Source organism: Macaca thibetana, chromosome 17, assembly GCF_024542745.1.
Source record: "Macaca thibetana thibetana isolate TM-01 chromosome 17, ASM2454274v1, whole genome shotgun sequence".
Lineage (NCBI taxonomy): Eukaryota > Metazoa > Chordata > Mammalia > Primates > Cercopithecidae > Macaca > Macaca thibetana.
In genome coordinates this window covers 74,933,567-74,960,839 of record NC_065594.1, presented here as the reverse complement: position 1 = coordinate 74,960,839, position 27,273 = coordinate 74,933,567, and the positions used below count along the sequence as shown (strand labels likewise).

The 27,273-nt window shown below is 43.5% G+C and overlaps 2 protein-coding genes across 7 annotated transcripts in view; one reads left to right on the top strand and one right to left on the bottom strand.

Annotated features, from left to right (window-relative positions):
• The window catches only part of CLDN10 (claudin 10), a 1,179,064-nt gene that overhangs the window by 504,619 nt on the left and 647,172 nt on the right, over window positions 1-27,273 (bottom strand). The gene's annotated exons all lie outside the window — the stretch shown is intronic.
• ABCC4 (ATP binding cassette subfamily C member 4) overlaps window positions 1-27,273 on the top strand; it is a 286,254-nt gene that overhangs the window by 219,733 nt on the left and 39,248 nt on the right. For all 6 annotated transcript variants that reach the window (XM_050766536.1, XM_050766539.1, XM_050766537.1 and 3 more), the window contains 5 exons: window positions 6,652-6,771; window positions 7,897-8,007; window positions 8,930-9,030; window positions 10,380-10,571; window positions 19,369-19,524. In XM_050766536.1, the coding sequence (XP_050622493.1) occupies window positions 6,652-6,771; window positions 7,897-8,007; window positions 8,930-9,030; window positions 10,380-10,571; window positions 19,369-19,524 (680 nt within the window). The remainder of the gene's footprint in view (window positions 1-6,651; window positions 6,772-7,896; window positions 8,008-8,929; window positions 9,031-10,379; window positions 10,572-19,368; window positions 19,525-27,273) is intronic.

Sequence of the window (27,273 nt, the reverse complement as noted above, 5' to 3'; positions counted from 1 at the left end):
TCCTGGCCTCAAGTGATCTGCCCACCTCAGCCTCCCAAAGTGCTGGAACTGCAGGAATGTACCACTGCACCTGGCCAACAGTGAACTCTTAAGAGGCATTTATCCTAAGTGTCTGCATGAAGTAGAATGGGTGACAGTCCATAAAAGTTGTAGAAAAACTTTTCAATCGTCAAGAAAATCAGCTAAGCTACCATGAGGTCTAGTCTTGTAAGGTTTTCAGTGGGCAGGCCAAGCAGTGGAGCCCACGTGTGAGTAACACTCGGCCAATAGGACTTGCTAGGGAAGGCAGAGTATAATTGCTGAGAGACCTTCCTCGTGCAGATCACCGGCCCTAGCCAGCATTGTGTGTGGACAGCAAGGCTGTGCAGGCATTTTATGTTTATGTTTGGGCCTGCTCATGAAATGAAGTTATCCGAGAGTCTTGTTTTAAGGGAGTCTGTGGTATGTTGAAGGAAGCAGTTGTTCCAGAAGAAACATCTTGATGTAGACTTCTGTCTGTGTCAAGAGCCACATCCGATCCATGTGGATGTGCAGAAAAGGGGACTTAGGAAGGCTTTTTGGGAAGTAGTGTAGGATTTTCTCTCTTGAATTACAGCATGTACCCTAAAGCTTGAAAACATTTTCATGTGGAGATTCTGACAACTTTATCATGTTCCCTGAGGCATATTTGGGTGTTCCTGTGCCCCGCTTGGCTGTAATGAGGAGTTAAATATGCATGTTTCTTTCTCCATGCCCTCAGATCACCAACTGTGGGGGCTGGTTGGTTGGAACTGTTTATTGTTATCCATCCAGGGTGGTAGGTCTCTGCCATAAATCACAATTCCACTGTTTCTTCTCAGCAGCAGTGGATCCTGTTTTTTGAGACCACTGCTGGAGTGACCAGCTGAAAGCAGGATGCCTGATTGCCATGGCAGGGAGGCATAACCCAGCTTCATCCTTGTGCCCTCAAGGATTTCCAAAGCCTCAGTCGGACTGCCTCACTGCCTCTGGAGCCATAGCTGGCATTTAAGGAATCTTAATAACAAATCTGGGCCAGGCCGGGCGTGGTGGCTCAAGCCTGTAATCCCAGCACTTTGGGAGGCCGAGACGGGCGGATCACGAGGTCAGGAGATCGAGACCATCCTGGCTAACACGGTGAAACCCCGTCTCTACTAAAAAAATACAAAAAAAACTAGCCGGGCGAGGTGGCGGACGCCTGTAGTCCCAGCTACTCGGGAGGCTGAGGCAGGAGAATGGCGTAAACCCGGGAGGCGGAGCTTGCAGTGAGCTGAGATCCGGCCACTGCACTCCAGCCTGGGCGACAGAGCGAGACTCCGTCTCAAAAAAAAAAAAAAAAAAAAAAAAAAAACAAATCTGGGCCAGGCGTGGTGGCTCATGCCTGTAATCCTGGCACTTTGGGAGGCTGAGGCGGGCGGATCACCTGAGGTCAAGAGTTCGAGACCAGCCTGACCAACATGGAGAAAGCCCGTCTCTATTAAAAATACAAAATTAGCCAGGCATGGTAACACATGCCTGTAATCCCAGCTACTCAGGAGGCTGAGGCAGGAGAATCACTTGAACCCGGGAGGCAGAGGTTCAGGTGAGCCAAGATCACACCATTGCACATACTCCAGCCTGGGTAACGAGAATGAAACTAAAAAAAAAAAAAAAAAAAAAAATCTGCAGTTTATCATTTTATTTTTGCAAAAGTGACCATATCAACAGTCATTCATAGAGGAATGCATAAAAACCGGAATGGCATTTGGTTGCATTTCTCCAGCCACCTCCACTCATTTGGCAATGCCTGAAATGTGAAGCCATATCAAATTTCTGTTGGTAAAGATATTGTGATCCGCTAGCAACGTCTGCCATGAGCGTGAACTCATGTGTCCCATGTTTTTAGACTGTAAGATCCTTGAGTTTGTTCATCCTAGATTCCCAGGGACTTTGTTCAATGCAAGGTGGTTAATAAGCGGCACAGGAATAGGGAAGGCTGTTGGATATTAGCTAAGTAAGATTTGGGGATTTTTAAAATGTGGGCTACAAAGTCTGGAGAAAAATGCCCTCAGGGTGCATGAGAATCTTTGACTCTGATTATTCTGTCTCTGAGATACTGTGGCTCAGATTAAAAGCACAGCCTTGGAAATAAAACAGATATGAGTCCAATGCCCAAGTCTACCACTTCCATGGCTTGCTTAACCTTGGGCAGTGTTTTTGTTGTTGTTGTTTTCTTGTTTTTGCTTTTTTGAGATGTAGTCTCGCTCTTTTGCCCAGGCTGGAGTGCAGTGGCTATGATCTTGGCTCACTGCAACTGCCACCTCCCGAATTCAAGCAATTTTCCTGTCTCAGCCACCTGAGTAGCTGGGACTACAGGCACATGCCACCACACCTGGCTAATTTTTGTATTTTTAGTAGAGACTTGGTTTCACCATATTGGTCAGCCTGGTCTCAAACTCCTGACCTCAGATGATCCACCCGCCATGGCCTCCCAAAGTGCTGGGATTACAGGCATAAGCCACTGCACCCAGCGTTGGGCAGCGTTGTTGATGCCTCAAGTCTGTTTTTCCCTCTGTCAAGGATATAATACTTTCCCTGTTGGGTTCTTCTGAGGGTTGCCTGAGACTGCTTGGAAACCTTGAACATACAGGAACTACCAGAGGCACTATAGCCTTGAGAATTAAAACCATAATAACCATCAAAGGTCCCACACAGCATCAGTACCCTGCAGCAAGACTGGTAGACCAGATCTTTGCATGCAATTCCTTTTCATGTTCTTTTTCAGAGAAGACAGAAAATCTCTGTGGAGTGCCACCTAAAGAGTTCTCTGCGTTGTGGAAAACACAGCTGTTGATCTTGTGAAATGGCAGGTTGTGTCAGCCGGAAACTGCTGACTAGTGCATTAGAGCTGAGGCTTGGCATGTGCTCTCCCTCGGTGCTAGTTAGTTGTCTTTGCAGACCTCCCAGCTCACCCTCACTGGCAGCCCTCTCAGCCCTAAGTGGGGTGTGAAAGAGAAAGGACTATCTTTTCAAAGGTTGCAGATTTCTGCTGTACCTTGGTAACTTGGTGTGAATTAAAGTGTGTAGCTTGATCTTCATGATATTCCCAGGTGTTCAAAACTGGGATGGCACCTAATTTCTCAAGCTGACCCTGCCCTGAAACCCAGTTGGAGATAAAACAGTGGCAGCTTGGATCTCCTGATAAGGAAAGCAAATGACAATAGCCATGTTGAAGGATTTCATTCCAGAGCTCTGTCCCCCTGACTGCCACATCTCCTTCCTTCTCAGTGGCATTCTCTATATGATGGACGTGTTCAGTCACAACACGCCCTTGCTCTGGAAGTAAGAGCATGGTTCTAGTGATTTCTCTGAATACTGGGAGCCAAACTCTTTGTAGAGAAATGGAGCTTGGAATTCTCTTATTTCCAATATCACCCTGTTTCCAGATTGACTAAGTCCCAGGGTGCAGGCTGGAACATCTGGGGTGTGCAGAAAAGACCTGTGCAGAACATCCAGCCTCTCTTACAGAAGCACCAGCTCAGTCCTCTTATGGTCATATCACCTGCCACCTTCCCGGTGCAAACTTACAGGTTATACGAAGCTGACACAAAACAAGTAAAAGGTTACTGAGCGTGTTGAAGAGTGAGGACATTGTGGATGCCAGAGATAGAGAATAGAGAGAACCCTGCGGACTCGCGGGAGGCTCTCTGCCTGAATTAGATATAAGGGAAGTGCCAGATCACATTCTGGTGGGGAATATATGCTCAGGGAAGGTCTGGTTTGTTAAAGCACTATCACAGGAGAGGGCCCCTAAAAGACAGTGCCCCCAGTCAGATGTATCAGCCAGGAAAGAGCCCCGAGGATGGGTGGACAGTCAGTAACCTGCAGCTCCATCTGCCTTCCCCGACCCAGGGCTTCCCACTTTCTCAGAACCCCAGTGTCTCATACCTGGCAGCCTGCTCCTTCTTCACTTCCAGAACTGTGGACTCGACTCTGATGTATGTGGAACCCCCATGTCTTGACACACTGGTACCCCAGCACCTCCAAATGTGCAGTGCCTGTGTGTACAGTGGGCACACCAGTATTGAGTCAGCTGTAGCACAGATGGGCATGTGGGTGCTGGAGGATGCTGGAGTGAGAGTCCGACCCAGAAAATGAGTTAGAGTTTTTCTCTTAAATTTTCCATTCCCTCCACCCCTTACTCCCACTCTACCCCCTCATCATTTTATAAAACATATGTAACCACCACCTGTAAGATAGATTGGGCAGGCGCAGTGGCTCACACGTGTAATCCTAGCACTTTGGGTGGCTGAGGCAGCCTCATTGCTCGAGCCCAGGAGTTCGAGACCAGCCTGAGCAACATGACTAAACCCAATGTCTACAAAAAATACAAAAATTAACTGAGTGTGGTGGCACACCTGTAGTCCCAGCTACTCAGGAGGCTGAGGTGAGAGGATCACTTGAGTCTGGGAGGTTGCAGCTGCAGTGAGCCAAGATCTAGGCACTCTAGCCTGGGCGACAGAATGAGGCCCTGTCTAAAAAAAAAAAAAAGAAAATTCTCCCAGACACTCCATGTTTTACTAATAGGGTCTTCTCTGGGAGCTTCACAGGTGACAAAGTCAGTGTTTGCTAATTATAAAGCATAAATTGTTTATCCCAGTAAAGAATGTTAAAGACATGGTGCCAGGTCACTTGTCCCCAACATGCACCTGCCCCAGTATGGCCTCATTCATGGTGGACAATTGAAACTCTCAGGAATTCATCCCTGCCCAAAAGTAGCTAGCCTGCATGTCCCCTGCCATGCAGGAGGGAGGTATGTCCTGGTAGTCATCAAACTGTGTGCTTGAAACACAATGGCCTGCTGGAAATGGTGGCTCACACCTGCCTGTAATCCCAGCACTTTGGGAAGCCAAGGCAAGAGGAAGACCCTCATCTCTATGAAAAACTCAAAAATTATCTGGGCATGGTGGTGTGCACCTCTCATCCCAGCTACTTGGGAGCCTGAGGTGGGAGGATCTCTTGAGCCTAGGAATTTGAGGTGGCCATGAGCTATGATCACACCACTACACCCAGCCTGGATGACAGAGTGAAATCCTGTCTCAAAAAAAAAAAACAAAAAAAAACCCACTAGGCCGGGCGCGGTGGCTCAAGCCTGTAATCCCAGCACTTTGGGAGGCCGAGACGGGCGGATCACGACATCAGGAGTTCGAGACCATCCTGGCTAACACGGTGAAACCCCGTCTCTACTAAAAAATACAAAAAACTAGCCGGGCGAGGTGGTGGGCGCCTGTAGTCCCAGCTACTCGGGAGGCTGAGGCAGGAGAATGGCGTAAAAACCCGGGAGGCGGAGCTTGCAATGAGCTGAGATCCGGCCACTGCACTCCAGCCTGGGCGACACAGCAAGACTCCGTCTCAAAAAAAAAAAAAAAACACTAGCACTTTGGAAGGCCGAGGCTGGCAGATCATCTGAGGTCAGGAGTTCGAGACCAGCTTGGCCAAGATGGAAAAACCCCATCTCTACTAAAAATACAAAAAATAGTTGCAAGTGGTGGTGGGTGCTTACAATCCCAGCTACTCGGGAGGCTGAGGCAGGAGAATCTCTTGAACCCAATGCAGGGCGGGGAGTGGGTGCGGAGGTTGCAGTGAACCGAGATCACACCACTGCACTCTAGCCTGGGTAAAAGTACAAAACTCCATCTCAAAAAATAATAATAAATAATAAATAAATAAATAACACCACACAAACACAATGGCCCAAGGTAGAGCAGCTGGTCAGTGAACCTCGTGGGACATCCAGCTCCCAAAGAAAAAAGAAGTCACACAAAAGAGAATTCACCTTTTAAAATTCTGTAGAGGCCATGACCCACTGAGACCACAGTCAGATTCTGAAAAAGGCAATGGCATATGCCATGGAGACCTCCAGACAGCAGGACAAGTTTTCAGCAGTCATAAAAACATCCATCAGGTTCCTGGAGCCAGTGTTAAGACCATTCAGAGAGATCTTGGCTGGGCAGGTTCCTTGGGCACGGCACAAGGGCATTGCAGCACACAGGTCCATGGAGTTCATAAAGGACTCTTCCAGCATGAGTGGGCACAGAAGATTCCCCAGGATGCAGGGACGTGACTGTCTGTCTGTTCAGCTTACTTACTGAGTGCCTGTCCTGTGCCAGGTACCGTTCAGTTACCAGGATGCAATGGTTATAGCTGACCCTTGAGAAATTAACAATTTAAGGTGGGGAGAGACACATAGATGGCTAATTGTAATTCAATATGGTGAGTACTTGTAACAGAGAATTGTTTTTAAAAATCCTACTGGCTCAAAAATCAGTGAAATATAATTTCTGCCCAAAGAGATGTCAGGGAAGAGTACGGAGAGGAGAAGGACCAGCAAGACTGAGTTAGGAAGGAAAGAATTAGAACTAGATTTGAATGTGGTCAAAGATAAAACATTTATTTCCAGGCCCCTTATATGAGGTGTGGTTTGAGCAGGAGCTTGAGATTAGAGTGGCAGGGCCCCCTCAGGCTACTGGGAGCATTTATTTCTCTTTGAAACATGAAGCCTCCAAGGAAGCCTGCGTGTGCTGTTTGGTAGATGCGTGACCGTGGAGCTGGGGAGGCTCTGGTTTCCCTGCATCCAGCCTCACTGAGCGGTGTTCTCTGTCTCTGTTTCCCCAGCTCGGAGCCCAGTGTTTTCCCACTTATCATCTTCTCTCCAGGGCCTCTGGACCATCCGGGCATACAAAGCAGAAGAGAGGTGTCAGGAACTGTTTGATGCACACCAGGATTTACATTCAGGTCTGTCCATTTCTGGAAATGGTTTCAAAGGACAGGATCTGCTGCTTTTTCTGTCTTAACTTCCCTGGTCCGATGAGCTTGTTGGCTGGCACCTCAGGGCCCAGCCCCACATCCTGCTTTTTTGCGCATCTTCCTCTCCCCCGCCGCCCATCCCCTTCTTCTGGGCTGGGACTCCTCTCGGAATCGCTGCTGCCGGTTTCTTCTTTGTGCCTCCTGACTGGCTTGCAGGGTCCTTCTCTCACCATGCATGGCCTGTGGCTCTGTCAGCAAATGTCTTCTGCAAAAGGCCACCTAGTAAATGTTTTAGGCATTGTGTGCCATTATTGTCTTTGTTGCAATTAACCACCTTTGCTGTTGTAGCACAAAAGCAGACGTCAATACATCAGCAAATGGCTGTGACTGTGTTTCAATAAAACTTTATTTACAAAAATAAGTGCTGGCTCACATGCTGTAGTTTGCTGACCCTTGCATCAGCGAAGATTTTTTCGATTTGGAAATTTCAGAATTTCCACCAAATCTACAAAACTTGGATCCATCATTCCAATCTTTATTTTATCTTGCTGATTAAATGGCACTTTAAAAACCACATGCTAAATGGAAAAAAGAAGTAGCAAACAAACAACAAACAAAAAACCACATGCAAATCTTGTTAGTGAGGTCATTTTGATACAGTCCCTAAGCAATAGTGTGCGCGGGCCTTCTGGTAAGTATGGAAGGTGGGAGAAGTAAATTGGGACTACACTCTGCTATTGGAGAACTGAAACAGTCAATCATGTGCGTGGGTGGACTTCACGTGAGATGCACTTCACATAAGTACCTCTCAGCACTGCAAGAGATGTCCTTATGAGACTGTTTTTCTCAGTTCTTTATTAGGATCATATTCCTGGGTTTCATATTTGCATGCATCTTCACTCAAAGCCATCATATACCACTGTGTATGTGTATCGTTTAGTGCCTGTATCACTTAGCTTTCTGGAATCTACAGGTTCCTTGGGTGTGCAACTTTGCTGCCCAACTCCATGTAAACATCTTCTGTAGCTCAGCTGAGCAAAACGCACTCTTGCATCCAATGCAGTTAATATGGTTCTACTTATTCATCATGCTTGTTACCGTTCTCAAATTCAGAGGCTTGGTTCTTGTTTTTGACAACATCCCGCTGGTTCGCCGTCCGTCTGGATGCCATCTGTGCCATGTTTGTCATCGTCGTTGCCTTTGGGTCCCTGATTCTGGCAAAAAGTAAGTACAGATGTGAATAACTATGTATGGTATGATTACAATTTATAGCTGTGTTTACAGATATTAAATTACACTCTTGCCACCTCGTCTAATACTACATACTGTTTGGTCCTAATGAAGTGTATTTAAATCATTTACGGTGTGTCAGGTTGGATAGGATTCAGCAGTGTGACTCGTTTAAGGAGTCATTTGGGTCTTGAGGGGTTTCTTTTATCTTTCTTTGCATGGGTTGAGGTATGCGCAGTTGAGATTCTGAACGTTCCTGTTAGCATCTGGTAGTTGCGAAGAGAGAACCAATTTATTCTGAAGCATTTTGTCCAGCTTATGGTGTTAGCTTTCCAACTGCTTGTATCTGTTGTTTGTAGTTGCCTGGCGCATGAGGTTGAGAAAAATTCTCAGCAGGAAAGAGTATTATCTTCACTGCCACATGGGTGCCAGACAAGCATGGCATGAGTTCACCACCCCAATAACAACGGTGCATTACAATACTTATTAATGGAACAAGGAGAGTAGTATTTTAGTCTCAAAAGCGTCGGCACTTACAACCTATTGCTTTGTTTTTAGTGGTTTCCAGCTGTGGTTGCATTGCACGTAGAAAGTGGAATAATGTAATGGGCTTTGAAACCATGATAATGAATGTCTGAATAATGACATTGTTTCTTGCATATATAATGCGGTTAATTAAATGTATGTCGATCCTGTTGGAATTCATAAAATCATCTAATAATTTTTCTGAATATACAGTGTTGTTTTCCCCATTGTCTCTTGATCTCAAGCAACAAATGGTAAAAGTATAGCTATAAATGTCATTATATGATAATTGTTTTGACATCATGAAGGGTTCCTCTTGCTAAGTGGCAGAAGGAGCCAGGCCTAGGTGTGAAGTGAGACTGACTTTATTCCCTTCTTCCTCCTTATGTAGCTCTGGATGCCGGGCAGGTGGGCTTGGCGCTGTCCTACGCCCTCACACTCATGGGGATGTTTCAGTGGTGTGTTCGACAAAGTGCCGAAGTTGAGAATATGGTAATATTTATCTTCACGTTCTTTGCTTTTTCAAGTCTCCTTGCCATTAAAAGGTATAAAAGCCATTCTAATGTGAAATACTAAAACTGTAATTTTTACATCTTTGCTAACAGATTTTTTAAAGATCCATCCTCCATCTGTTTTAAGTTAATGTAAAATAAAATATATACATCTTTTTCTGAGTCTTATGGTTGCTATGTCAGCAGGTTTTATATTTATCACAAGCTTTTTCAGATGTAATAAATGTCTCTGTAGGAGGGAGGTTCAGAAATTCTAGAGAGGATATAAGCTAATTTCTTAGAAGCCTGTTTATTTTTGTTTCTTAATGGGTAATTCCTCATTCCTGGTAAAAGAAGATTTCAGGATTTTGAGGTTGTTTATATTTAATGAATGGGTCTCCTCCTCTCCCAGTTCCAGTGTTTACTCTCTTATGTGATGAACAGAAGGAAGGAAGGCCTGAGGTTTGCTGGTGTGCCTTCGTGGCACAGAAAGCCACCTCTTGGAAGGTGTTAGTCAAAGGGTATTAGTTTATGGTGGTATAGGAGGCTTTAATCAATGTTTTAAATATTTGCACCTTCCCCTAAAGGGAGAAAAGCAATGAACTTAAAAATCTTTTCATTCTTCCCGTAGAGCAAAAGTTGAGTAATTATTGCAGTGAGGTTTCATGATCATCCAATTTAACCGATCTATATCAGGTGATCCTTCTATAGCAAAAGATTATTTAATGGGGGTTGGGGTAAGGGGGCAGAGTTTTGCTCTTCTCGCCCAGGCTGGACTGCAGTGGTGAGATCTCGGCTCACTGCAACCTCTGCCTCCCGGGTTCAAGTGATTCTCCTGCCTCAGCCTCCCGAGTAGCTGGGATTGCAGGCATGCATCACCACAGCCGACTAATTTTTATATTTTTAGTAGAAATGGGGTTTCACCATGTTGGCCAGGCTGGTCTCAAACTCCTTACCTTAGGTGATCCACCCACTTCGGCTTCCCAAAGTGCTGAGATTATAGGCGTGAACCACCGCGCCCAGCCAGCAAAATATTCTTGATTGGTGGCTGTGAGTATTCTTTTCCTTTACAAAATTTTCTTGCCTTTAATACAGATGTGAAAAGTGGATAAACAAAATCTAAGCATTCATTTCTCTCATTCTTTTAACCTGATGTTGAAGGAAGTGGTTGTAAGTGAAGGTGTTACAGAATGATGAACCAAATTTGTAAGTCGTCAACATCCTCGTCTGTCTCCTGCTTCTCTCCTTAACCAACTATGTATGAAAGAAGAACATTTCATTGACAGTCTCTTAACATCCATAAATGACACCCTCCATTCCTAACCCCTGGGGATGTCATATTTCTTTCAGATGATCTCAGTAGAAAGAGTGATTGAATACACAGACCTTGAAAAAGAAGCACCTTGGGAATGTCAGAAACGCCCGCCACCGACCTGGCCCCATGAAGGAGTGATCATCTTTGACAATGTGAACTTCATGTACAGTCTAGATGGGCCTCTGGTACTGAAGCATCTGACAGCGCTCATTAAATCACGAGAAAAGGTTTAAAGCATCTTGCCTCTTCTCAGTTTCAGAAGATTTAGTGCTTTGTGTGCTTGCTGTCTTCCTTGTGGATGTGTGAAGGGGATTAGTGGTACATAGGTTAACCTGTCTTGGAAACTGACCATGGAATGTGGATACCAACATTCTTTCTTCATGCTATGAACTGCTTTATTGTGGTTGGTGGGCCCCGGGCCTCAGGGCTGGAGCTTAACATGACCCAGGATACTCTGTTTGACACCTAATTACTCATGGGTTTTTCCTGAAAGTCAACTCTGGCTTTGTGTCACCAACACTCCCATGTCTAATTCTGTTGATTTTTACTTTGTTGCATTTCTCAAGTCCTTCTCTTCCTCTCCATTGCTGCAGCTTCTGTTCCAGCCTTTCTCCTCCTCAGTCCTTTGGTCTTGTGTTAGTCTGTTTTCACGCTGCTGATAAAGGTATACCTGGGACTAGGCAATTTACAGAAGAAAGAGAGGTTTAATGGACTTAAAGTTCCACGTGGTTGGGGAGGCCTCAGAATCATGATGGCAGGCAAGGAGGAGCAAGTCACATCTTCTATGGATGGCAGTAAGAAAAGAGAGAGTTTGTGCAGGGAAACTTCCCCTTATAAAACCATCAGATCTCATGACACTTAGTCACTATCATGAGAACACCACGGAAAAGACCTGCCCCCATGATTCAATTACCTCCCACTGGGTCCCTCCCACAACATGTGGGAATTTAAGATGAGATTTGGGTGGGGACACAGCCAAACCATATCAGGCCCTTTCGTTAGTCTTTCTTGCCTTCCTTTAACCTGTGTTTTGCTTTCCCTCCCCATCCCTCTCACTGCAAACTCTTTCTTTCTGAAACAGTTTGATCACAGATCTGATCCTTACATGGCCAGCTCCTGGCCTGGGTGAGCAGCTGCTGCAACCTTACTGAGCCCCAGGCCCACCCCGACAGGACCTGTGTGGCTCTCAGCCCCCAGGGAAGACCCAGATCCCATGACCCCATCAGTGCTCAGAAGTCAGACCCCCAAGCTGGAGGCAGTAAAGGCACCAGAGACTCACTCAAAGTCAGTGAAAGGAAAGCAAGGAGGGGCTTGGGAGGCTGTGTGGAGGTTTGTGAGCTCATTCTGCAGGCAACTAAGTCTACCAGCAATGTCCCTTTCACATGTGGCCTGGGGCCCTTGGCTAGGACTAGGACATTCTCTTGAAGGAACTAAACCAGAACAAACAAGACAGGAGAATCTCTTCCCCTTCCCACCCCTTTCCTTACAACTCCCAATATGGACACACAGCCCTTGTCCTCAGGGTGCTGTCCTTCTCCCCAAGCACCTGTCTGCCTTGCTCCTAGTGTGCATCCTTTTTCAGTCAGTTCAGACATCTCTGCCTCTTTGAAACTCTGTTCTCCACATCGTCTTATAGATTCTTTTTCTGATACAGAGTCTTGCTCTGTCACCCAGGCTGGAGTGCAATGTCACATTCCCGGCACACTGCGACCTCCGCCTCCCAGGTTCAAGCGATTCTCCTGCCTCAATCTCCTCAGTAGCTGGGATTGCAGGTGTGCACCACGGCACCCAACTCATTTTTGTATTTTTAGTAGAGACCGGGTTTTGCCATGTTGGCCATGGCTGGTCTCGAACTCCTGAGCTAAAGTGATCAGCCACCTTAGCCTCCCAAATCATGCCTAGGATTACAGGCATGAGCCACCATGCCTGGCCAGATTCTTTAATATAACATTTGTGGTCCACCTGTGTTCATAACACCATTATTTGCAGTGAGCAGTAGGTGGAAGCAGCCCAAGTGTCCATTGACCGAGGAATGGAAAAACCAAATGTGATACACACACATAATGGAATATTATCCAGACTTAAAAAGGAGGTGATTCTGACACATGCTGTGACATGGATGAGCCCTGAGGACAGTATGCTAAGTGAACTAGGCCAGACACCTAAGGACGGTGCTGTAAGATTCCACTTACAAGTGGGTACCTGGAGTAGTCAGTCATGGAGACAGAAGGTAGGATGGTGGGTGGCAGGGTAGGGGAATAGGCGTTAGTGTTTAATGGGTATAGAGTTTCAGTTTTATAAGATAAACAGAGTTTTAGAGATGGATGATGGTGGTGGTTGCCCAACAACATGAATGTATTTAATATAATTGAACTGTACATTTTAAAGTGATTATAATAATTTGATGTTATTTTACTACAATTTTAAAAGTACATAAAGTACTTTTGTGTATTTTACCACAATTTTTTTTTAAAGAAGATAGCACGATGGCATGATTTATAATTCCGAGTCAGCATCTCACAGTACCCTGAGTCTCTTAAATTCAGGGAGCATTTTATGTTCATCTTTGTGCCCCCAGAAAATGGCATGCTGCAGGGCACATGGTGTGTGCCTTTGAGAGTGAGGGATAGGCACGTATGAAGAAATCAGTAACAAAACACACACAACAGCTCCTCCAACAGCCCATTCTCTGGGTGTCAGTGTTAGATACTTTCAAAACTGCTCTTTTTCTTCTCAGCGCTTCCTACCACAGACCCATTTAATGGGCTATAGTCATAATTGAATGAATGATACCCTTGTGCCATGAAAAAGAAATGTACAGATTCATGCCCAGATAATACCCAGGGAAGCAGGAAAAGCTGATTCGTCATTATCTACCCAGCGACCTTGTGAGTGTGAAGAGGGTGGAGACCACTCTGCAGGCAGCAGCAGCTGTAGCTCTTGCTGAAGGCAGGTTTCTCACATTCTGTTCTGATGGTGCCAGGGGGATGTCTGCGTACTCTCAGACAATGTGTTTATTAGGTCCTGCCTGATCAATATCATTCTGTTAGTTTGGCCACGTTGTAAATTTCCCTTGAAGCCATAAAATATGAATTATCTACAAACCTCTGTTGTACAAGTTAGAAAACAACCTATATCCCCACATTGATAGTGTTCCATCTTAAAACCATTCCAAATCATAGGATTACCTGAGATCTAAAATGTGGGAGGGTAAATTGAATTTGAAGACTGGATTATAGCTGCAACCACTTGGCTTTTGAGACAGAGTCTTGCTGTGTTATCCAGGCTGGGAATGCAGCGGCGCAATCTCGGCTCACTCTGCCTCCCAGGTTCAAGCGATTCTCCTGCCTCAGCCTCCCGAGTAGCTGCAATTACAGGTGCCCGCTGCCACACCTGGCTAATTTTTGAATTTTTAGTAGAGATGGGGTTTCACCATGTTGGTCAGGCTGGTCTCGAACCCCTGACCTCAAGCAGTCCACCTGCCTCCACCTCCCAAAGTGCTGGGATTACAGGCGTGAGCCACCGCGCCCAACCCCACTTGGCTTTTGATTTGTGTCCTGGTTCACTCACAGTGTCACCTTTAGCTTCATTTGTGTATTCAGAGATGGCATTCAGGCAACATCATGGTGAGTTGGTTCCACTTTGCCTGTGTATGTTCAGGGTGTGTCTCCTCCACACCTGCCTGCGGCCCCAGGATCGCAGGCAGTCCCTTTGCTGTTGGAGCTGATGGAGAGGGGCATTGTTTCCGGCGGGGATGTAGGAATGTGTCCACACAGCAGAAACAGGGCTTCATTCTCTTTCAATTGCTTCATCTGCTCAGATTTCCTGGACATTATAATAAATAGGCAAAAGTAATAGGTGCTAAGTAGGTTTCTAATTCATGGAAGAAATAGCGAGTAAAAAAGAAAGCACTAAAATGAGGTATCTACCACCCTAAGCTTCCTGGTTACACTCCAAACACTGGATGCATTTTTCATTTAGATGATTTTGTGGTTGATTTAATCATTTTAGAGAGTACTGGGCCATTTTAAAGCATTTTTCATCTTTAGAGGTAGATTGATTTTGGTTTGTTATTTTTTTTTCCCCTTGCTCAGAGCTATTACTTGGGTAATACATTTTTACAGATGTGTACTAGACCTTGCTATAATGTGCAAAATATTAGTTTCTTATATTCTCTCCTTTTTTACATTAATGTTTGCTGAGAAACCCCTCCTCTCACAGCCAGTTGTCCCACTTCCCCTGCTTACTTGCTCATCTCAGGGGCCGGGATCAGCATCACCTGCCTCTGCTGGAAACATGTTAGAAATGCAGACTCTCAGGCCCACCCCACCCTTTTGATTAAAATTGCATTGGGACAAGAACCACCCCCACTCCTGCCCCTGCAGTAAAGCCATCACTCTCCGCTAAACAATTTTTGATGACTAATAATCTGTGATTTCCAAGAAACTTCCTTTGACAACTTGAAGTTGAGCTCATGGATTTCCCCAGCCCCTCTTATGACTAAACATGAGACACTGGATAGTCCTGGGCCAAGTGCCACCCGACAGGTTTTTTTGTTTTCTGTTTTTGTTTTTGTTTTACTTTTATATTCTGTAAATTATGAATTTACATTACAATTTAATTCTGTGATTCCACATTTATGCATTCATTTGCACCTTTCCAGTCATCTGTCTTCTATCACAGTTTTCATCCCGCCGTACAGCCTTCCCTGAATAGCAGTCTCTGTTCTCATACCAGCTCAGCACAGCCATGTGTTTGAGTTCCCTTCACTACTGATGGGATCAAAAGGAGTCTCACTGCCCCAGACAGTACACTAGGTCTGTCTGGCCTGTTTCCCAGTTGCCCCATGTCCAACGTAGCTGCAGGCTTTTCTCCCAGCCTCTTCTGTGGGTGCCAGTTCTTCCTGTCAACTGCTGTAATCCACCCTAACACAGGTACCGTCTTGGCTCAAAGTAGTCATCTTCTTGTCCCAGCCACCTTTTTATACTCATCCCTGTCCACAGCATGCATTAAATGTGTGACAGTAGGACCAGTGTGGCAGGCCAGTGCCTTTAAATACAACCACACTTCTCCCTGCTGTATCCCTTCTAGCTACACCAAGGGAATACAGAGCCAGGCTATCCAAGTGATTGGGAGGCCATCAGCAGAATGGGCAAGAGGCAGGCAGACCTGGGTTTCAGTCCCATTCCGTCACTTAGGGGCTCAGTTATTTCAGATGGTTTAATCAATCTTACTAAGTCTCTATTTTTCTCTTTTGCAAAATGCAAGTGATAGGGCCTAACCATTAGAGTTGTATACTTAAGCAAGATAAGAGGTGTAAAACACCCAGCTTACTGTATACCTGAACAGTATGGCAACAGATTTCCCATAAGTGTTTCAAGCCTGAGTTAAATGCTCAACTCTCTGGGGGACTTCTGTGTTTTGCAGGACACCACAGCTGATACAAATAATACAGAGCTAATTCTAATATAGGTCCTGCCCACAGCACATACCGCCTAGTAGAGGAAACAAAGGAGCATATAAATGGCTGCTCTGTAAGACAGAAGGAGTTCACAGATTTTATGGCTGTTTAGAAAAGGCGTTACGACAGCCATTAAGTGTGGGAGAAATCCACATGGGGACAGGTGGAGGATTTTAATGCAATTATGCATTTGAAACAGACTTTGGAAGGTGGTTAGAATTTCAGCAGGTCGAAATTCATGTGAAAGGCACAATGGCATATGCCAAGGCTCGATGCCGTGATTTGATGTGAATGAAGAATTAGGCACCTCTGAGTGTACAGGGGCATGAACTACCAGGTGAATAACACACATGTGCACACTTAGTCCTCACAGCCACCCCGCCAACTCAAGCCAGCTCATGGCGCTAAGGATGGAAAGGTTAGTTGGGACCGTTTTGTAGAGGAGCTTTCCCAGTGTGGAGTGCCAGGCAGAGAGCCGTACTTAGGAAGTTTAATCTGAGAATTGAGTGCACGGGAAGACGCTACAGGCCTGAAGCCAATTGATTTTATGTACTACTGGCAAGATGTGATAGGGCAAGTGATTCCACTTTGCAGAATCAAACTAATGTTGACTAAAACAAAGTTGTAACACCCTGCTTAGTGAATTTGCAGGGATACAGGTGGGAGTAGAAATTGGTATCATATTTCTGGAGGCTAGTTTGGCATCACTTAACAGCCTCCTTTGAAAATGTTCATACCTGTTCCTCAGCAATTCCACATCTAAGAATTTATTTTAAGAAACTAATTAAGGTTGTTTGCAAAGATGTAGCTTCAAGCATATTTAACATGGTATTATTTACAATAGCGAAATATTGGAGCCTAAACATCCACAAATAGGGGATTTGTTGAATAAATAATCATATACTGTAATACATAGCTACTGAAGTAAGTACTTTTATTAAATAATAAATGAAAATAGATTACAATAATCTGTTCATATTCTCATTTTGCCTAAATATATGAGATTATATCTTTAGGAATGTAGATAACTCACACTCAAGTTCAGAAAGAAAAGGTATTAACATGTGACAAGGATTCTGTTAGATTGCTGGGGTTGTGGCTAGCATTTATTTATTTTTCAAATTCACTTGCACTGATTATAACTAGCAAAAGCATTTTTGTTTTTCAGATGTTAATGCAGCCTTGCACTCAACTAATGTTGCAGAAATTAAAATGAGGATATTGAGTCAAGAAACAGAACAAGTAATATTTTTAGTGCTTGGAGTTGGGGAAAGCTGGGAGGTGCATGTTTTGAGCCTGTGAACTTGGGGAAGAATTTATTGGATTAAAATGGAGGAGTCAGAAGCAGCAGCTGTTTTGAGGGGGGTGTTGGGTATTGATCATGTTGAGTTTCATATATGAAGAGAGACCCACGTACAAATGTCTAATGTTTGCCCAAAGAGATCACTCTTGGCCCAGTTGGGAAAATAAAAAGGGTCAATTGCAAAGCAATTAAAATAAGACTAAGTGTCTTTTTGGTGTTATGAATGTAAACTTACTGATATTAGTGATATTCTCCATAGGATTTGGTAAAACCCATTGGTGACTTGTGAAAGACTTGGGACTGTAATTTTGATGACTTTGAAAAGAGAAATAACCAGAGCCAGGTTTTCTTTCGTTGCCTTTTGCTGATTATATCCTCACCTGAGTGTGGAGTGCCTAGTCTTATGGTTGTAGGCAGCCCTCAGTGTCCCTACCTTTAAGGAGTCCATCCTGGCCATCTACCAATAATAGCCTACAAATGTCCAGGTTTGCACAGATGGATCAGTTTCCCATAGAGCTGATAATGTGAGTGTCCACACATTCTCACAAACACAGCATTTGTCTGTGTCTAGGTATGTGCTGATTTACTCAGAAACACATGAGCCACACACACTGTATGTATGTGTGTGTGTGTGTGTGTGTGTGTGTGTGTGTGTGTGTGTGTGTGACAGAGACAAAATATAGTCAGGTATTTAATATTTGGAAGTTTCTCTACCAAAGACTATGTCATCTTAAATGATAGAACTCTGGAAAAATGAATACTCGTTTATGTCACTTCTGACACCTCTGTCTTGAATTAATATCCCTGTGAAATTAATATCCCTGTGAAATTATCTCAGAAATTCAAATTGGTGTATATATATATATATATACACACACACACACACACACACACCCAGATGTACCTATGTGCAGAAAATGGGCCACCTATAAAGTATAAACTAGGATTTACCATAAGGTAGAATATGACTCCAAAGGTAATACAATTAGCTAAAGCCACTTTTTAAACATTTACATTTTTATATTTTGTACATGTATCTCTTTAAAGATAAAATTCCTTGTGGAAATGTCATTATTGACTTTACAGATATGGAAGTGTTCAAATGAGGTAATATGTAACATTCCCAACACATACCCAGTGCCCAGTAAAGTTCTGCAGTGAGTTTTAAAATTTATTAAATAATCGACAAATCATTGAAGGCATCTTCGTTGACTCCAGATTCCTAAATAAGGAGGATGTCATTTCTTGGGAAGTTCCCACCAGGAAATTTGCAGGTGGGCAAGGTCCTTGGCACAGAGGCCAGTTTCTGCATACAGATTTATATGCACACATGTGAAAGCCAGTTTTTACAATATAGAGGTATTGCCCCCACCTTTTTTCCAGCATTTTATTGATTCTTTGATCGTATTGGCTGTGCACTTCATTTCGCTCTGTCTCGGCTTTAATAGAGGAGTGATACTTGACACAAATGTTTCTCAAGGGACAATTGTAAGTATTAATTAGTTTGTAGAATGCCTTTTGAACTGTGCAGATGAAAGGCCTTACGTAAACGGCAAATGTTATTTGTGTTGTTGATCTCATTATGTGTGTTTTGGCTGCTAGTGTCTTTTAAGACACTGCAATCTTCACTTCAGAATTTTAAAACATTTCCTTTTGAGACAAAATATGGTCAGATATTTAATATTTGGAAGTTTCTCTACCAAAGAATATGTTATCTTAAATAATAGAACTCTGGAAGAATGAATACTCATTTATGTCACTTCTGACACCTTTGTCTTGAATTAATATCCCTGTGAAATTATCAGAAATTCACATTACTCAGATCCTGCCGGTAAAGCTAATTTAAAAGTTGCCTTTTCATGGGCCACTTAGGAGACTGTTGACTTTTCAATGCCAGTAAAAGAATTCGGTTATTTTTAACTCTTATTTAGAGCAGTGGATCTCAACCAGGGGCAGTTTTGCCCCAGAGGACATTTGTCAGTGACATTTTCGGTGGTATCATTCTGGGAGTGTGCTCCTGGCATCTATGCAGTAGGGCCCAGGGATACTAGCAAACCTCCCACAATGCCTGGGGCAGCCCCCAAAATGAAGACGTATCCAGCTCAGAAGGTCATCAGTGCTGATGTTGGGAAAGTCTTAGACCACTCTCAATATAGAATGTCCTTAATTCTTCTTCAAAAACCGAAAGGTTTCTCCTAGTTTTGCTGCATCTTGTGATTTTTTTTTTTTTTTTAATCCTGCCTCCTGGATCTCTCTGTAGGTTGGCATTGTGGGAAGAACTGGAGCTGGAAAAAGTTCCCTCATCTCAGCCCTTTTTAGACTGTCAGAACCCGAAGGTAAAATTTGGATTGATAAGATCTTGACAACTGAAATTGGACTTCACGATTTAAGGAAGAAAATGTCAATCATACCTCAGGTATGCAAGTCATAGCGTCCTTACCTGCCCCTTTTATAAGAGCTACTATGTTTAATTGCTTTTACTTTTATTGCTTTTTTTTAATTGGATGAAAGGATTGTTTTTTTTTTCACCCAATAGAGCATGTTTTTATGAGCAGATATTTTCAACAGGTATTTTCATTTGATATCTGGCTTCGTGTGTGTGTGTGTGTGTGTGTGTGTGTGTGTGTGTGTGTGTGTGAATAACTTACCCAGATAGGTTTCTATACTAAGATGCCACAGTTTTATCCACTGATAACCATAAAGAACAAAATGATGCATGGTTTGTTTAGCACTGGGGAGGTTTCTATAGGGAGATGTGGATTTTAAATGTCTTAATGTTGGAATTTTGCTGTAGGAACTAAAGCTACCTTCTCAAAGGTGATTACCTCCATGAAGGGCTTTCTGTGAAACTGTGGGCTGTGAGAATTAAAAAACTTATAGTTGCTTTGCGATGACTTTTAGAATCTAGCTCTTGGTGAATGATTTTAACCGGGAAGTTGTTGCAGACTAGCAAGGAAGAACATGAGAGAAGGAATTCCATCTCTCTACACTTCATCTTCGTCTTTCTTACGATCACTGTTGTAAGAGTGCGTGGTGTTCTTCACACAGACCCAGTGAGTGAGTGCTCCGATGGTGGAGGGTTAAATTGGCCATCCCTTTCTGGACTCTGATTCTATTTTCTTTTCTTCTCCTTTGCAGAAGTGTGACTCTCAAGGAGTATTCTAGAGATTGGATTCTTTGTACAATAAGAGCTCCTGTCATTGCTTTGGTTCATATTTAACATAAATTCAGAAAGTATTCATTGAGTAATTACTACTCTCCAGGTGTATAGGCATGAGCAACATAGACCTTGTCCAAGCCGGCATGGGGTCTGCAGCTGTGGGACCTCGTGGCTCCCATCGGGCCTCACAGTTCCATCCTGTCCTTCACTTTAACATTTCCGCATATTCAGCTCCACACATGACTGGGTTGTTTTTTTTTCTTTTAATGTGTTTTTTTTTTTTTTTTTTTTAACACTCTGTAGTCATTGGGGGGAGCTGAGGAGCACACACACACACACACACACACACACACACACACACACACACATTCTGGAGAAGAGAAACACAGAGGAGACAAGAGTAAAACCCAGGCAGAAATGAACTTTCTGGGCATGTGGAAATAAACAACTCTTCAATGCCTATTGATTAGGAAGCATAGAGAACATGCCACTGGAAGGGAAGGAGAATGTGATTTTTATCTTAGACCAACTACAGTTATGGCTATCCTAGCACTGACCTCTAAAGCAATTGGAATTACTCTTAAGTAATTTTGAGGATGTGAAGAAATTGGAGCCCTGTGCACCGTTGGTGGGAATGTAAAATGGTGCAGCCACTTTGGAAAACAGTATAGAGTTCCCCCAAAATGAGAGCTAACATGATCCAGCAGTTCCACTTCCAGAAAGAGTTGAAAGCAGGATTTCAGAGTTTCGTACATCCACGATCATCATGGTACCCAAAAGGTGGAAATAGTTCAAGTGTCCGTCACCAGATGAGTGGATGAACAAAACGTGGTCCATCCATACAATGGGGAATTATTCAGCTTTAAAATGGAAGAAAATTCTGACAGTCTATAATGCAGATATACCCTAAAGACATTATGCTAAGTGAAATAAGCCAGTCACAAAAGGACAGACACTAGATGGTTCCCCTAATATGAGGTACCTAGACTAGTCAAATTCACAGAGACACAGAGTAGAAGGGTGGCCACCAGGGGCTGAGGGAAGGTGGGGGATGAGGAGTTACAGTATTTCACAAAGGACTTCGGTTTTGTCAGATGAAAGGCATCTTGCGAATGGATGGTGGTGATGGCTACAAAACAATGTGAATGTCTTTAAGATCACTGAAATGTTTACTTTGAAACGGCAAAAGCGATACATTTTATGCTATGTGTATTTTACCACAATTTTTATTTTTAATTTAAAGAAGAAAAAGTATCCCTTTCAGGATAAAATGGGAAGAAATGTGTAGCACGTTAGATTCCCTCTGGCTGTTAGAAGCATGACTTCGTGCTTACAGTAGAAAATGAGAGTATAAATTCTCAAGTTTTATATTTTGGTTATGCCCATCTCAAAAATGGGCCAAATGAGGTTTTCTCAGCAGAGATAATGCGCATGTCTGTAAAGTACTTTTATATCCTTGGATGAAAGGTTCTAGGAACGTGCCCTGCATTACTTTGAATGCTTCTTAATAAGAAATAGTTGTGTGCTTGTGTACATAAAAGAACTCTAAATAAAGAAGTAACATTAGATGATTCTTGGCTCTGCCAGTAACGTTTTGGAAGCACATCTGAGCAAAGACTAAATATACCTTGACATCACCAGGTTTTGGTTCAGTTCCATAAGTTTCCACCCTACTTTTGAGCAAATGCTCTATGTATGTAGTCCGGAAAGCATGCTTACAAAACACTGCTAAGCTTTGTATCCATGTAGATCCTGATCTCCAAGCATTGTAAACATAGAAGCTTTCTTTTTTAACTTTGTATGGCTTTGTCTGCAAGGCTCAATGTTGGTTGAAAAAAAGTAACATGGTCTAGAGCGACTGTGCAATGCTTAATACGACCCAGGAAATCATTCAGCAGACTACCTGGGATAGAATCTTTCAGAGCATCTTCTAAGCGTCAGCACGACCCACATTTTTATTCCAGCACTGCCTGATACAAGTGTGACCTCAATGAAGTCACTTAGCCTCCAAGCTTCAGTTTCCTCATCCTTAAACCAAGCCTAGTAATTACTAACTCACAGATTTGCTGTGAAGATTTTACTGGATGAGAACATGTTTGTGGTCCTACTCTGGGTTCTGAGGAATGCTCAATAAATAGTAACTATTTCTAATTAAGGATTGGGGTAGAGGCCTTTAGGATATTATTGCTACTCACTATTCTAGAAGGACTTGGCTCATTAACTTCTGTTTCTATTTTTGTGATCCTTGGTGAATTCCTTTAACCAAATTGTTTATGTAAATTTAAATAGTGAAGCAGCAACAAACAAAAAATGCACAATAAAAACCTAAGAGAGAAATCTAATGTTTTTTTCACAAGGAACAAAAGCTGAGGCTATTGCTTTGTTTTCTGGCTTTCCCCCACCCCGGTCTTAGCGGCATTCCTGACCACTGTCAGTACCCCACTAATGCTTTGCATTTCCTGAGCAGGCAACTGACACTGGTTCTCAGCCCTGCATGAGAACAGGGGCTTGTCCCTCTTAGATCCAGTGCTTTAGTGATAGTTGCGTGCAGACAAGTTACACAGGTAGTGAGAATTCCTAACATTTGCGGAATCCGTAACATGGTTAGCTTCTTTCCTTGCCATCTCCCACTTCGTCCTCACAGCAATTCTGTGTCATCCTCATTTGCAATATTTTCAAACAGGCACAGAGAGCTTAACGCAATTAACTAAAAGTAAACAGCAGAGCCAGGATTCAAATGGAATTTACGGCAAATCCCATATGCCAGATCCTGAGTTCCTGAACCCTCTCCTAGGGACTTTAAACCCACGTGGGCCGGCGCAATCCCTGATTGGAACTCTGCTTTGCAGCATGATTTAGTGTGGGCTTGTGCAGGTGCACACACATGCACAGAAACAAAAGTCTCACAAATATTACTCCATGCTTCTACGCCCTGATATTTTCTATTATATCCATTCTATTCTGGTTCATCTAAAAGACATAATGATGGTCACGAGCCACAAAAGTGATTTCATGATCCATTGGTTGCACCTGCTGTTTGAAGAACAGCACACCTCACTGTCCTGCCCTGCTTGGCCAGGCTCTTGCTGCCTGGCAGCAACATGCAAGGGAGCCTCATGACATGGTGATTGTCACCGCAGCCCTGTGGGGTGTATCAAGTTAGCCCCATTCTCCAGGAAGGAAACTGAGGCTCGGGGAGATTCATAACTTACCTGGAGATGAATAGTTAATAAGTAGTAGAATCAGAACTCAGAATTATCCAGCTCAATTTTTTTTCAGTAAATGTTTGTTGGACAGCATGATTTCTCATCAAACATTTTACTCATTCTTTTTCTTTTCTTTTTTTTTTTTTTAAGACAGAGTCTCACTCTGTTGCCAGGCTGGACTGCAGTGGCGCCATGTCAGCTCACTGCAATCTCTGCCTCCTGGGTTCAAGTGATTCTCCTGCCTCTGCCTCCCGAGTAGTCAGGATTACAGGTGCGTGCCACCACACCCAGCTAATCTTTGCATTTTTAGTAGAGACGGAGTTTCACCGCATTGGCCAGGATGGTCTTGATCTCCTGACCTTGTGATCTGCCTGCCTTGGCCTCCCAAAGTGCTCATTGTTTTTCTGTCTACCCAACTTAAACAAGGTCCCCAGAAACCATAACCAAAGAGAGCAAATATGCAGCAAAGTCAAAAGGTATCTTTTCTTTGAACTTTGTCATTTGGACAGTTAGGTCATTTTGAAAGACTAAATTGTTTGTGATTTATTTATTTTTTTATTTTTTCCAAAACCTTAAGTGACACTAAGCACTAAAAGAAAATCCTTTTGGAAACAGAGTGTATTCACTTATGTGTCATGGGCTAATGAGCGTCAGAAGATCCTCTAAGCCTTACCTTGTGGGACCTCAGAGCCCTTTGTCTTTCAAGGCCTCACTGGCTGCAGAGGGTGGAGAAGGCCGGAGACTTGAGGTTACATGAAGGTTACTGGTCTGCAGTGCAGAAAGCATACGCCCCTCATCCTAAAAATGAGTGGAAAGCCAAATGGCTTGTGTCGCCACACCCTGATGTAGGGAATCTAGGAAGTTTGGAGCAAACACAGCAAAAGCAGAACCAAGTGCTGTTTCTTTGAATGGCCATGTTTAGGCGAGTCTGGCCTGCATGGCTTCCCGGGTTGTGTGGAGCACGAATTTCTGTGTTCTCTCTCTTCCTGGCTTATCCCTTTCATTTATGGCTCAGGGTCCTCTGTCACTCTTGCCCACACCATGAGCAACTCAAATTCGTGGTTAGGAGTAAGCAGCAAGGACCTGGGAAAGAACAGAAATGATGACATACACAGTCGGGGGCCAGTCCTGGAGTCACTTTAAGAAACAAATACTGCGCTGGGTGTGGTGGCTCACGCCTGTAATCCCACCACTTTGGGAGGCCGAGGCGGGTGGATCATGAGGTCAAGAGATCGACACCATGATGGCCAACATGGTGAAACCCTGTCTCTACTAAAAATACAAAAATAGCTGGGCGTGGTGGTGCATGCCTGTAGTCCCAGCTACTTGGGAGGCTGAGGCAGGAGAATTGCTTGAACCTGGGAGGCAGAGGTTGCCGTGAGCCGAGATTGCACTACTGCACTCCAGCCTGGTGACAGAGGGAGACTCTGTCTCACCAAAAAAAAAAAAAAAAAAAAAAAAAAAATACCGTATTCTTAAGAAAGTACCCCTCAATTTGTATTTCAAATTTCAGGAAGAAGCAAACAGTGAAAGTAATTCCTAAATAACTACCCTAAACAGAATAGTTAGCTGAAATGGATGCTTCCTTTGTGTTCAGGACACAAGGTAGTTAATTGCCCTTCCCAAAGAGAGCACCAAGGTGATACTATAACTCAGACAAGAGTTTGCTTAACTGAAGGATCTGGAAAAATGGATTTCAAAACTTTTTTTTGGATGGATTATTTACTCCTAGAGCCCTCCAATCCTATGGACACAAATAAATGTTTTCAACTAAAGAGTAACTTAATGCAAATTGAACATTTATGATAGCACCCTAAGGGTTGGCGTACATCAACAGGTATAATCTTTGTTAGCATTAAACAGATTCATTTTTCATATTTGTTGGACTTTTTTGTTTTTCTATCAAAGCAAAAGCTAGGTACTTTTAAAGCAGCCCACTGCTCAGACTTCTGCTATCTTGGTATTTCTACTCCCTGAATTTTCTTCAGTCGGTTGAAAAGGTTAACCAGAGTGTCTCTTTAAGACTTCCTTTTTATTACCTGATTTTCTTTCCTTTTTTTTTTTTCTTAAGTTCTTTTTGAGAACAAAACTCAAAGGGAAAAGAGGTAGGTATGCAGTTACTAGTAAAGAAATACAATTGGATTCTGGCCTAATGCAGTCGGTTTTTTGTTTCTGCACACTGAAGTCTTCATTAAGGCCATGGAACTGCTCCCTGGAGCTGGTGACCTTTTTGTATGTAAAGAAGACTTTACACGACTTAAATTCTTTTTCCTTTGTTGGCGAACAATGTTCTTTTCTTCTGAAAATGGATGATGATCAGTTCATTCAGAGGCTACAGGGTTTTTTTAAAAAAGAAGGGAAACCAAGATTTAAAGTGACTTCAGGTGATTCCCTCATTCTTGGCACAGGGAGATGAGCTGCCCTTAATCAAGGTCTTCAGGATTTGAAATGCGCACGTAGCTCTGAGGACACCAGGCAGCAGCAGTCGTGGCTAGCTACTGTGCAGTGTATATTTTAAGAGAGGGAAGTTTCCTGTTTGGGACAAGATAAGGGAAAGTATTGTGCTTTGTCCTGCTGGTTTGTAACTCCCTATGCGATTTTTGCCTTGGTCCCAGGTCGTTTTAAGTATCTGAACGTTGGTGGATAGAGTTTCTTCTTGAGATAATGAGAGGCTTGTCTTCCAGAAGTTTATACGAAAGCTCTAGGAAGACTGTAGTTTTCAGTCTTGCAGTCCTGCTGAGGGATTATCAATTTACTGCACTAAATGCTTTGATTCAGAGTGGTCATTTTTAGGTCACATGGTGGGTTTCTTTTGCTGCTGTTGTTGTTGTTTTGAGACAGAGTCTTGCTCTGTCGCCCAGGCTGCAGTGCAGTGGCGCTATTTCGCTCACTGCAACCTCCGCCTCCTGAGTTCAAGTGATTCTCCTGTCTCAGCCTCCCAAGTAGCTGGAATTACAGGCGTGCCCCACCCCGCCTGGCTAATTTTTGTATTTTTAGTAAAGACGGGATTTCACCATGTTGGCCAGGCTGGTCTTGAACTCCTGACCGCCAGTGAACCACTTGCCTTGGCCTCCCTAAGTGCTGGGATTATAGGCATGAGCCACTGCACCCGGCCTGATAACATGTTTAATATCAACTTGTCTTATGTGAGTAATGAGGACAAAATTACTACTCAGTTTGGCACAAAGAGTTTTTAAAAGTACGACCTTTAAACCCTAATGAAAAACAGGTTTGGGCTGGGCATGGTGGCTCACACCTGTAATCCCAGCACTTTGGGAGGCCGAGGCAGGCAGATCACAAGGTCAGGGGTTCAAGTCCAGCCTGAACAATGTGGTGAAACCCCGCCTTTACTAAAAATACAAAAATTAGCTGGGCATGGTGGCACGTGCCTGTAATCCCAGCTACTTGGGAGGCTGAGGCAGGAGAATTGCTTGAACCTGGGAGTCAGAGGTTGCAGTGAGCTGAGATCATGCCACTGCACTCCAGCTTGGGTGACAGAGTCAGACTCCATCTCAAAAAAAAAAAAGAAAAAACAGGTTTGATCTAGTGCTTCATTTAAAATAATACGTTGAACAGAGCATTGGTTTTGCTAACTATGGAGGTTAAAATAAAACTCGTATTAAATGACATTTTAAAATATATACCATCAAAAAATATGTACTTAGGCTAATAAATCTTTTATATTTTACATGAAGATTGTATGTCTACCATAAATCTCTACTCTGAAATGTTCTGCCTGCAAACATTTTTACAACACTTATTTATAAGATTAGTTTACTAACTTCATTACATGGAGGAG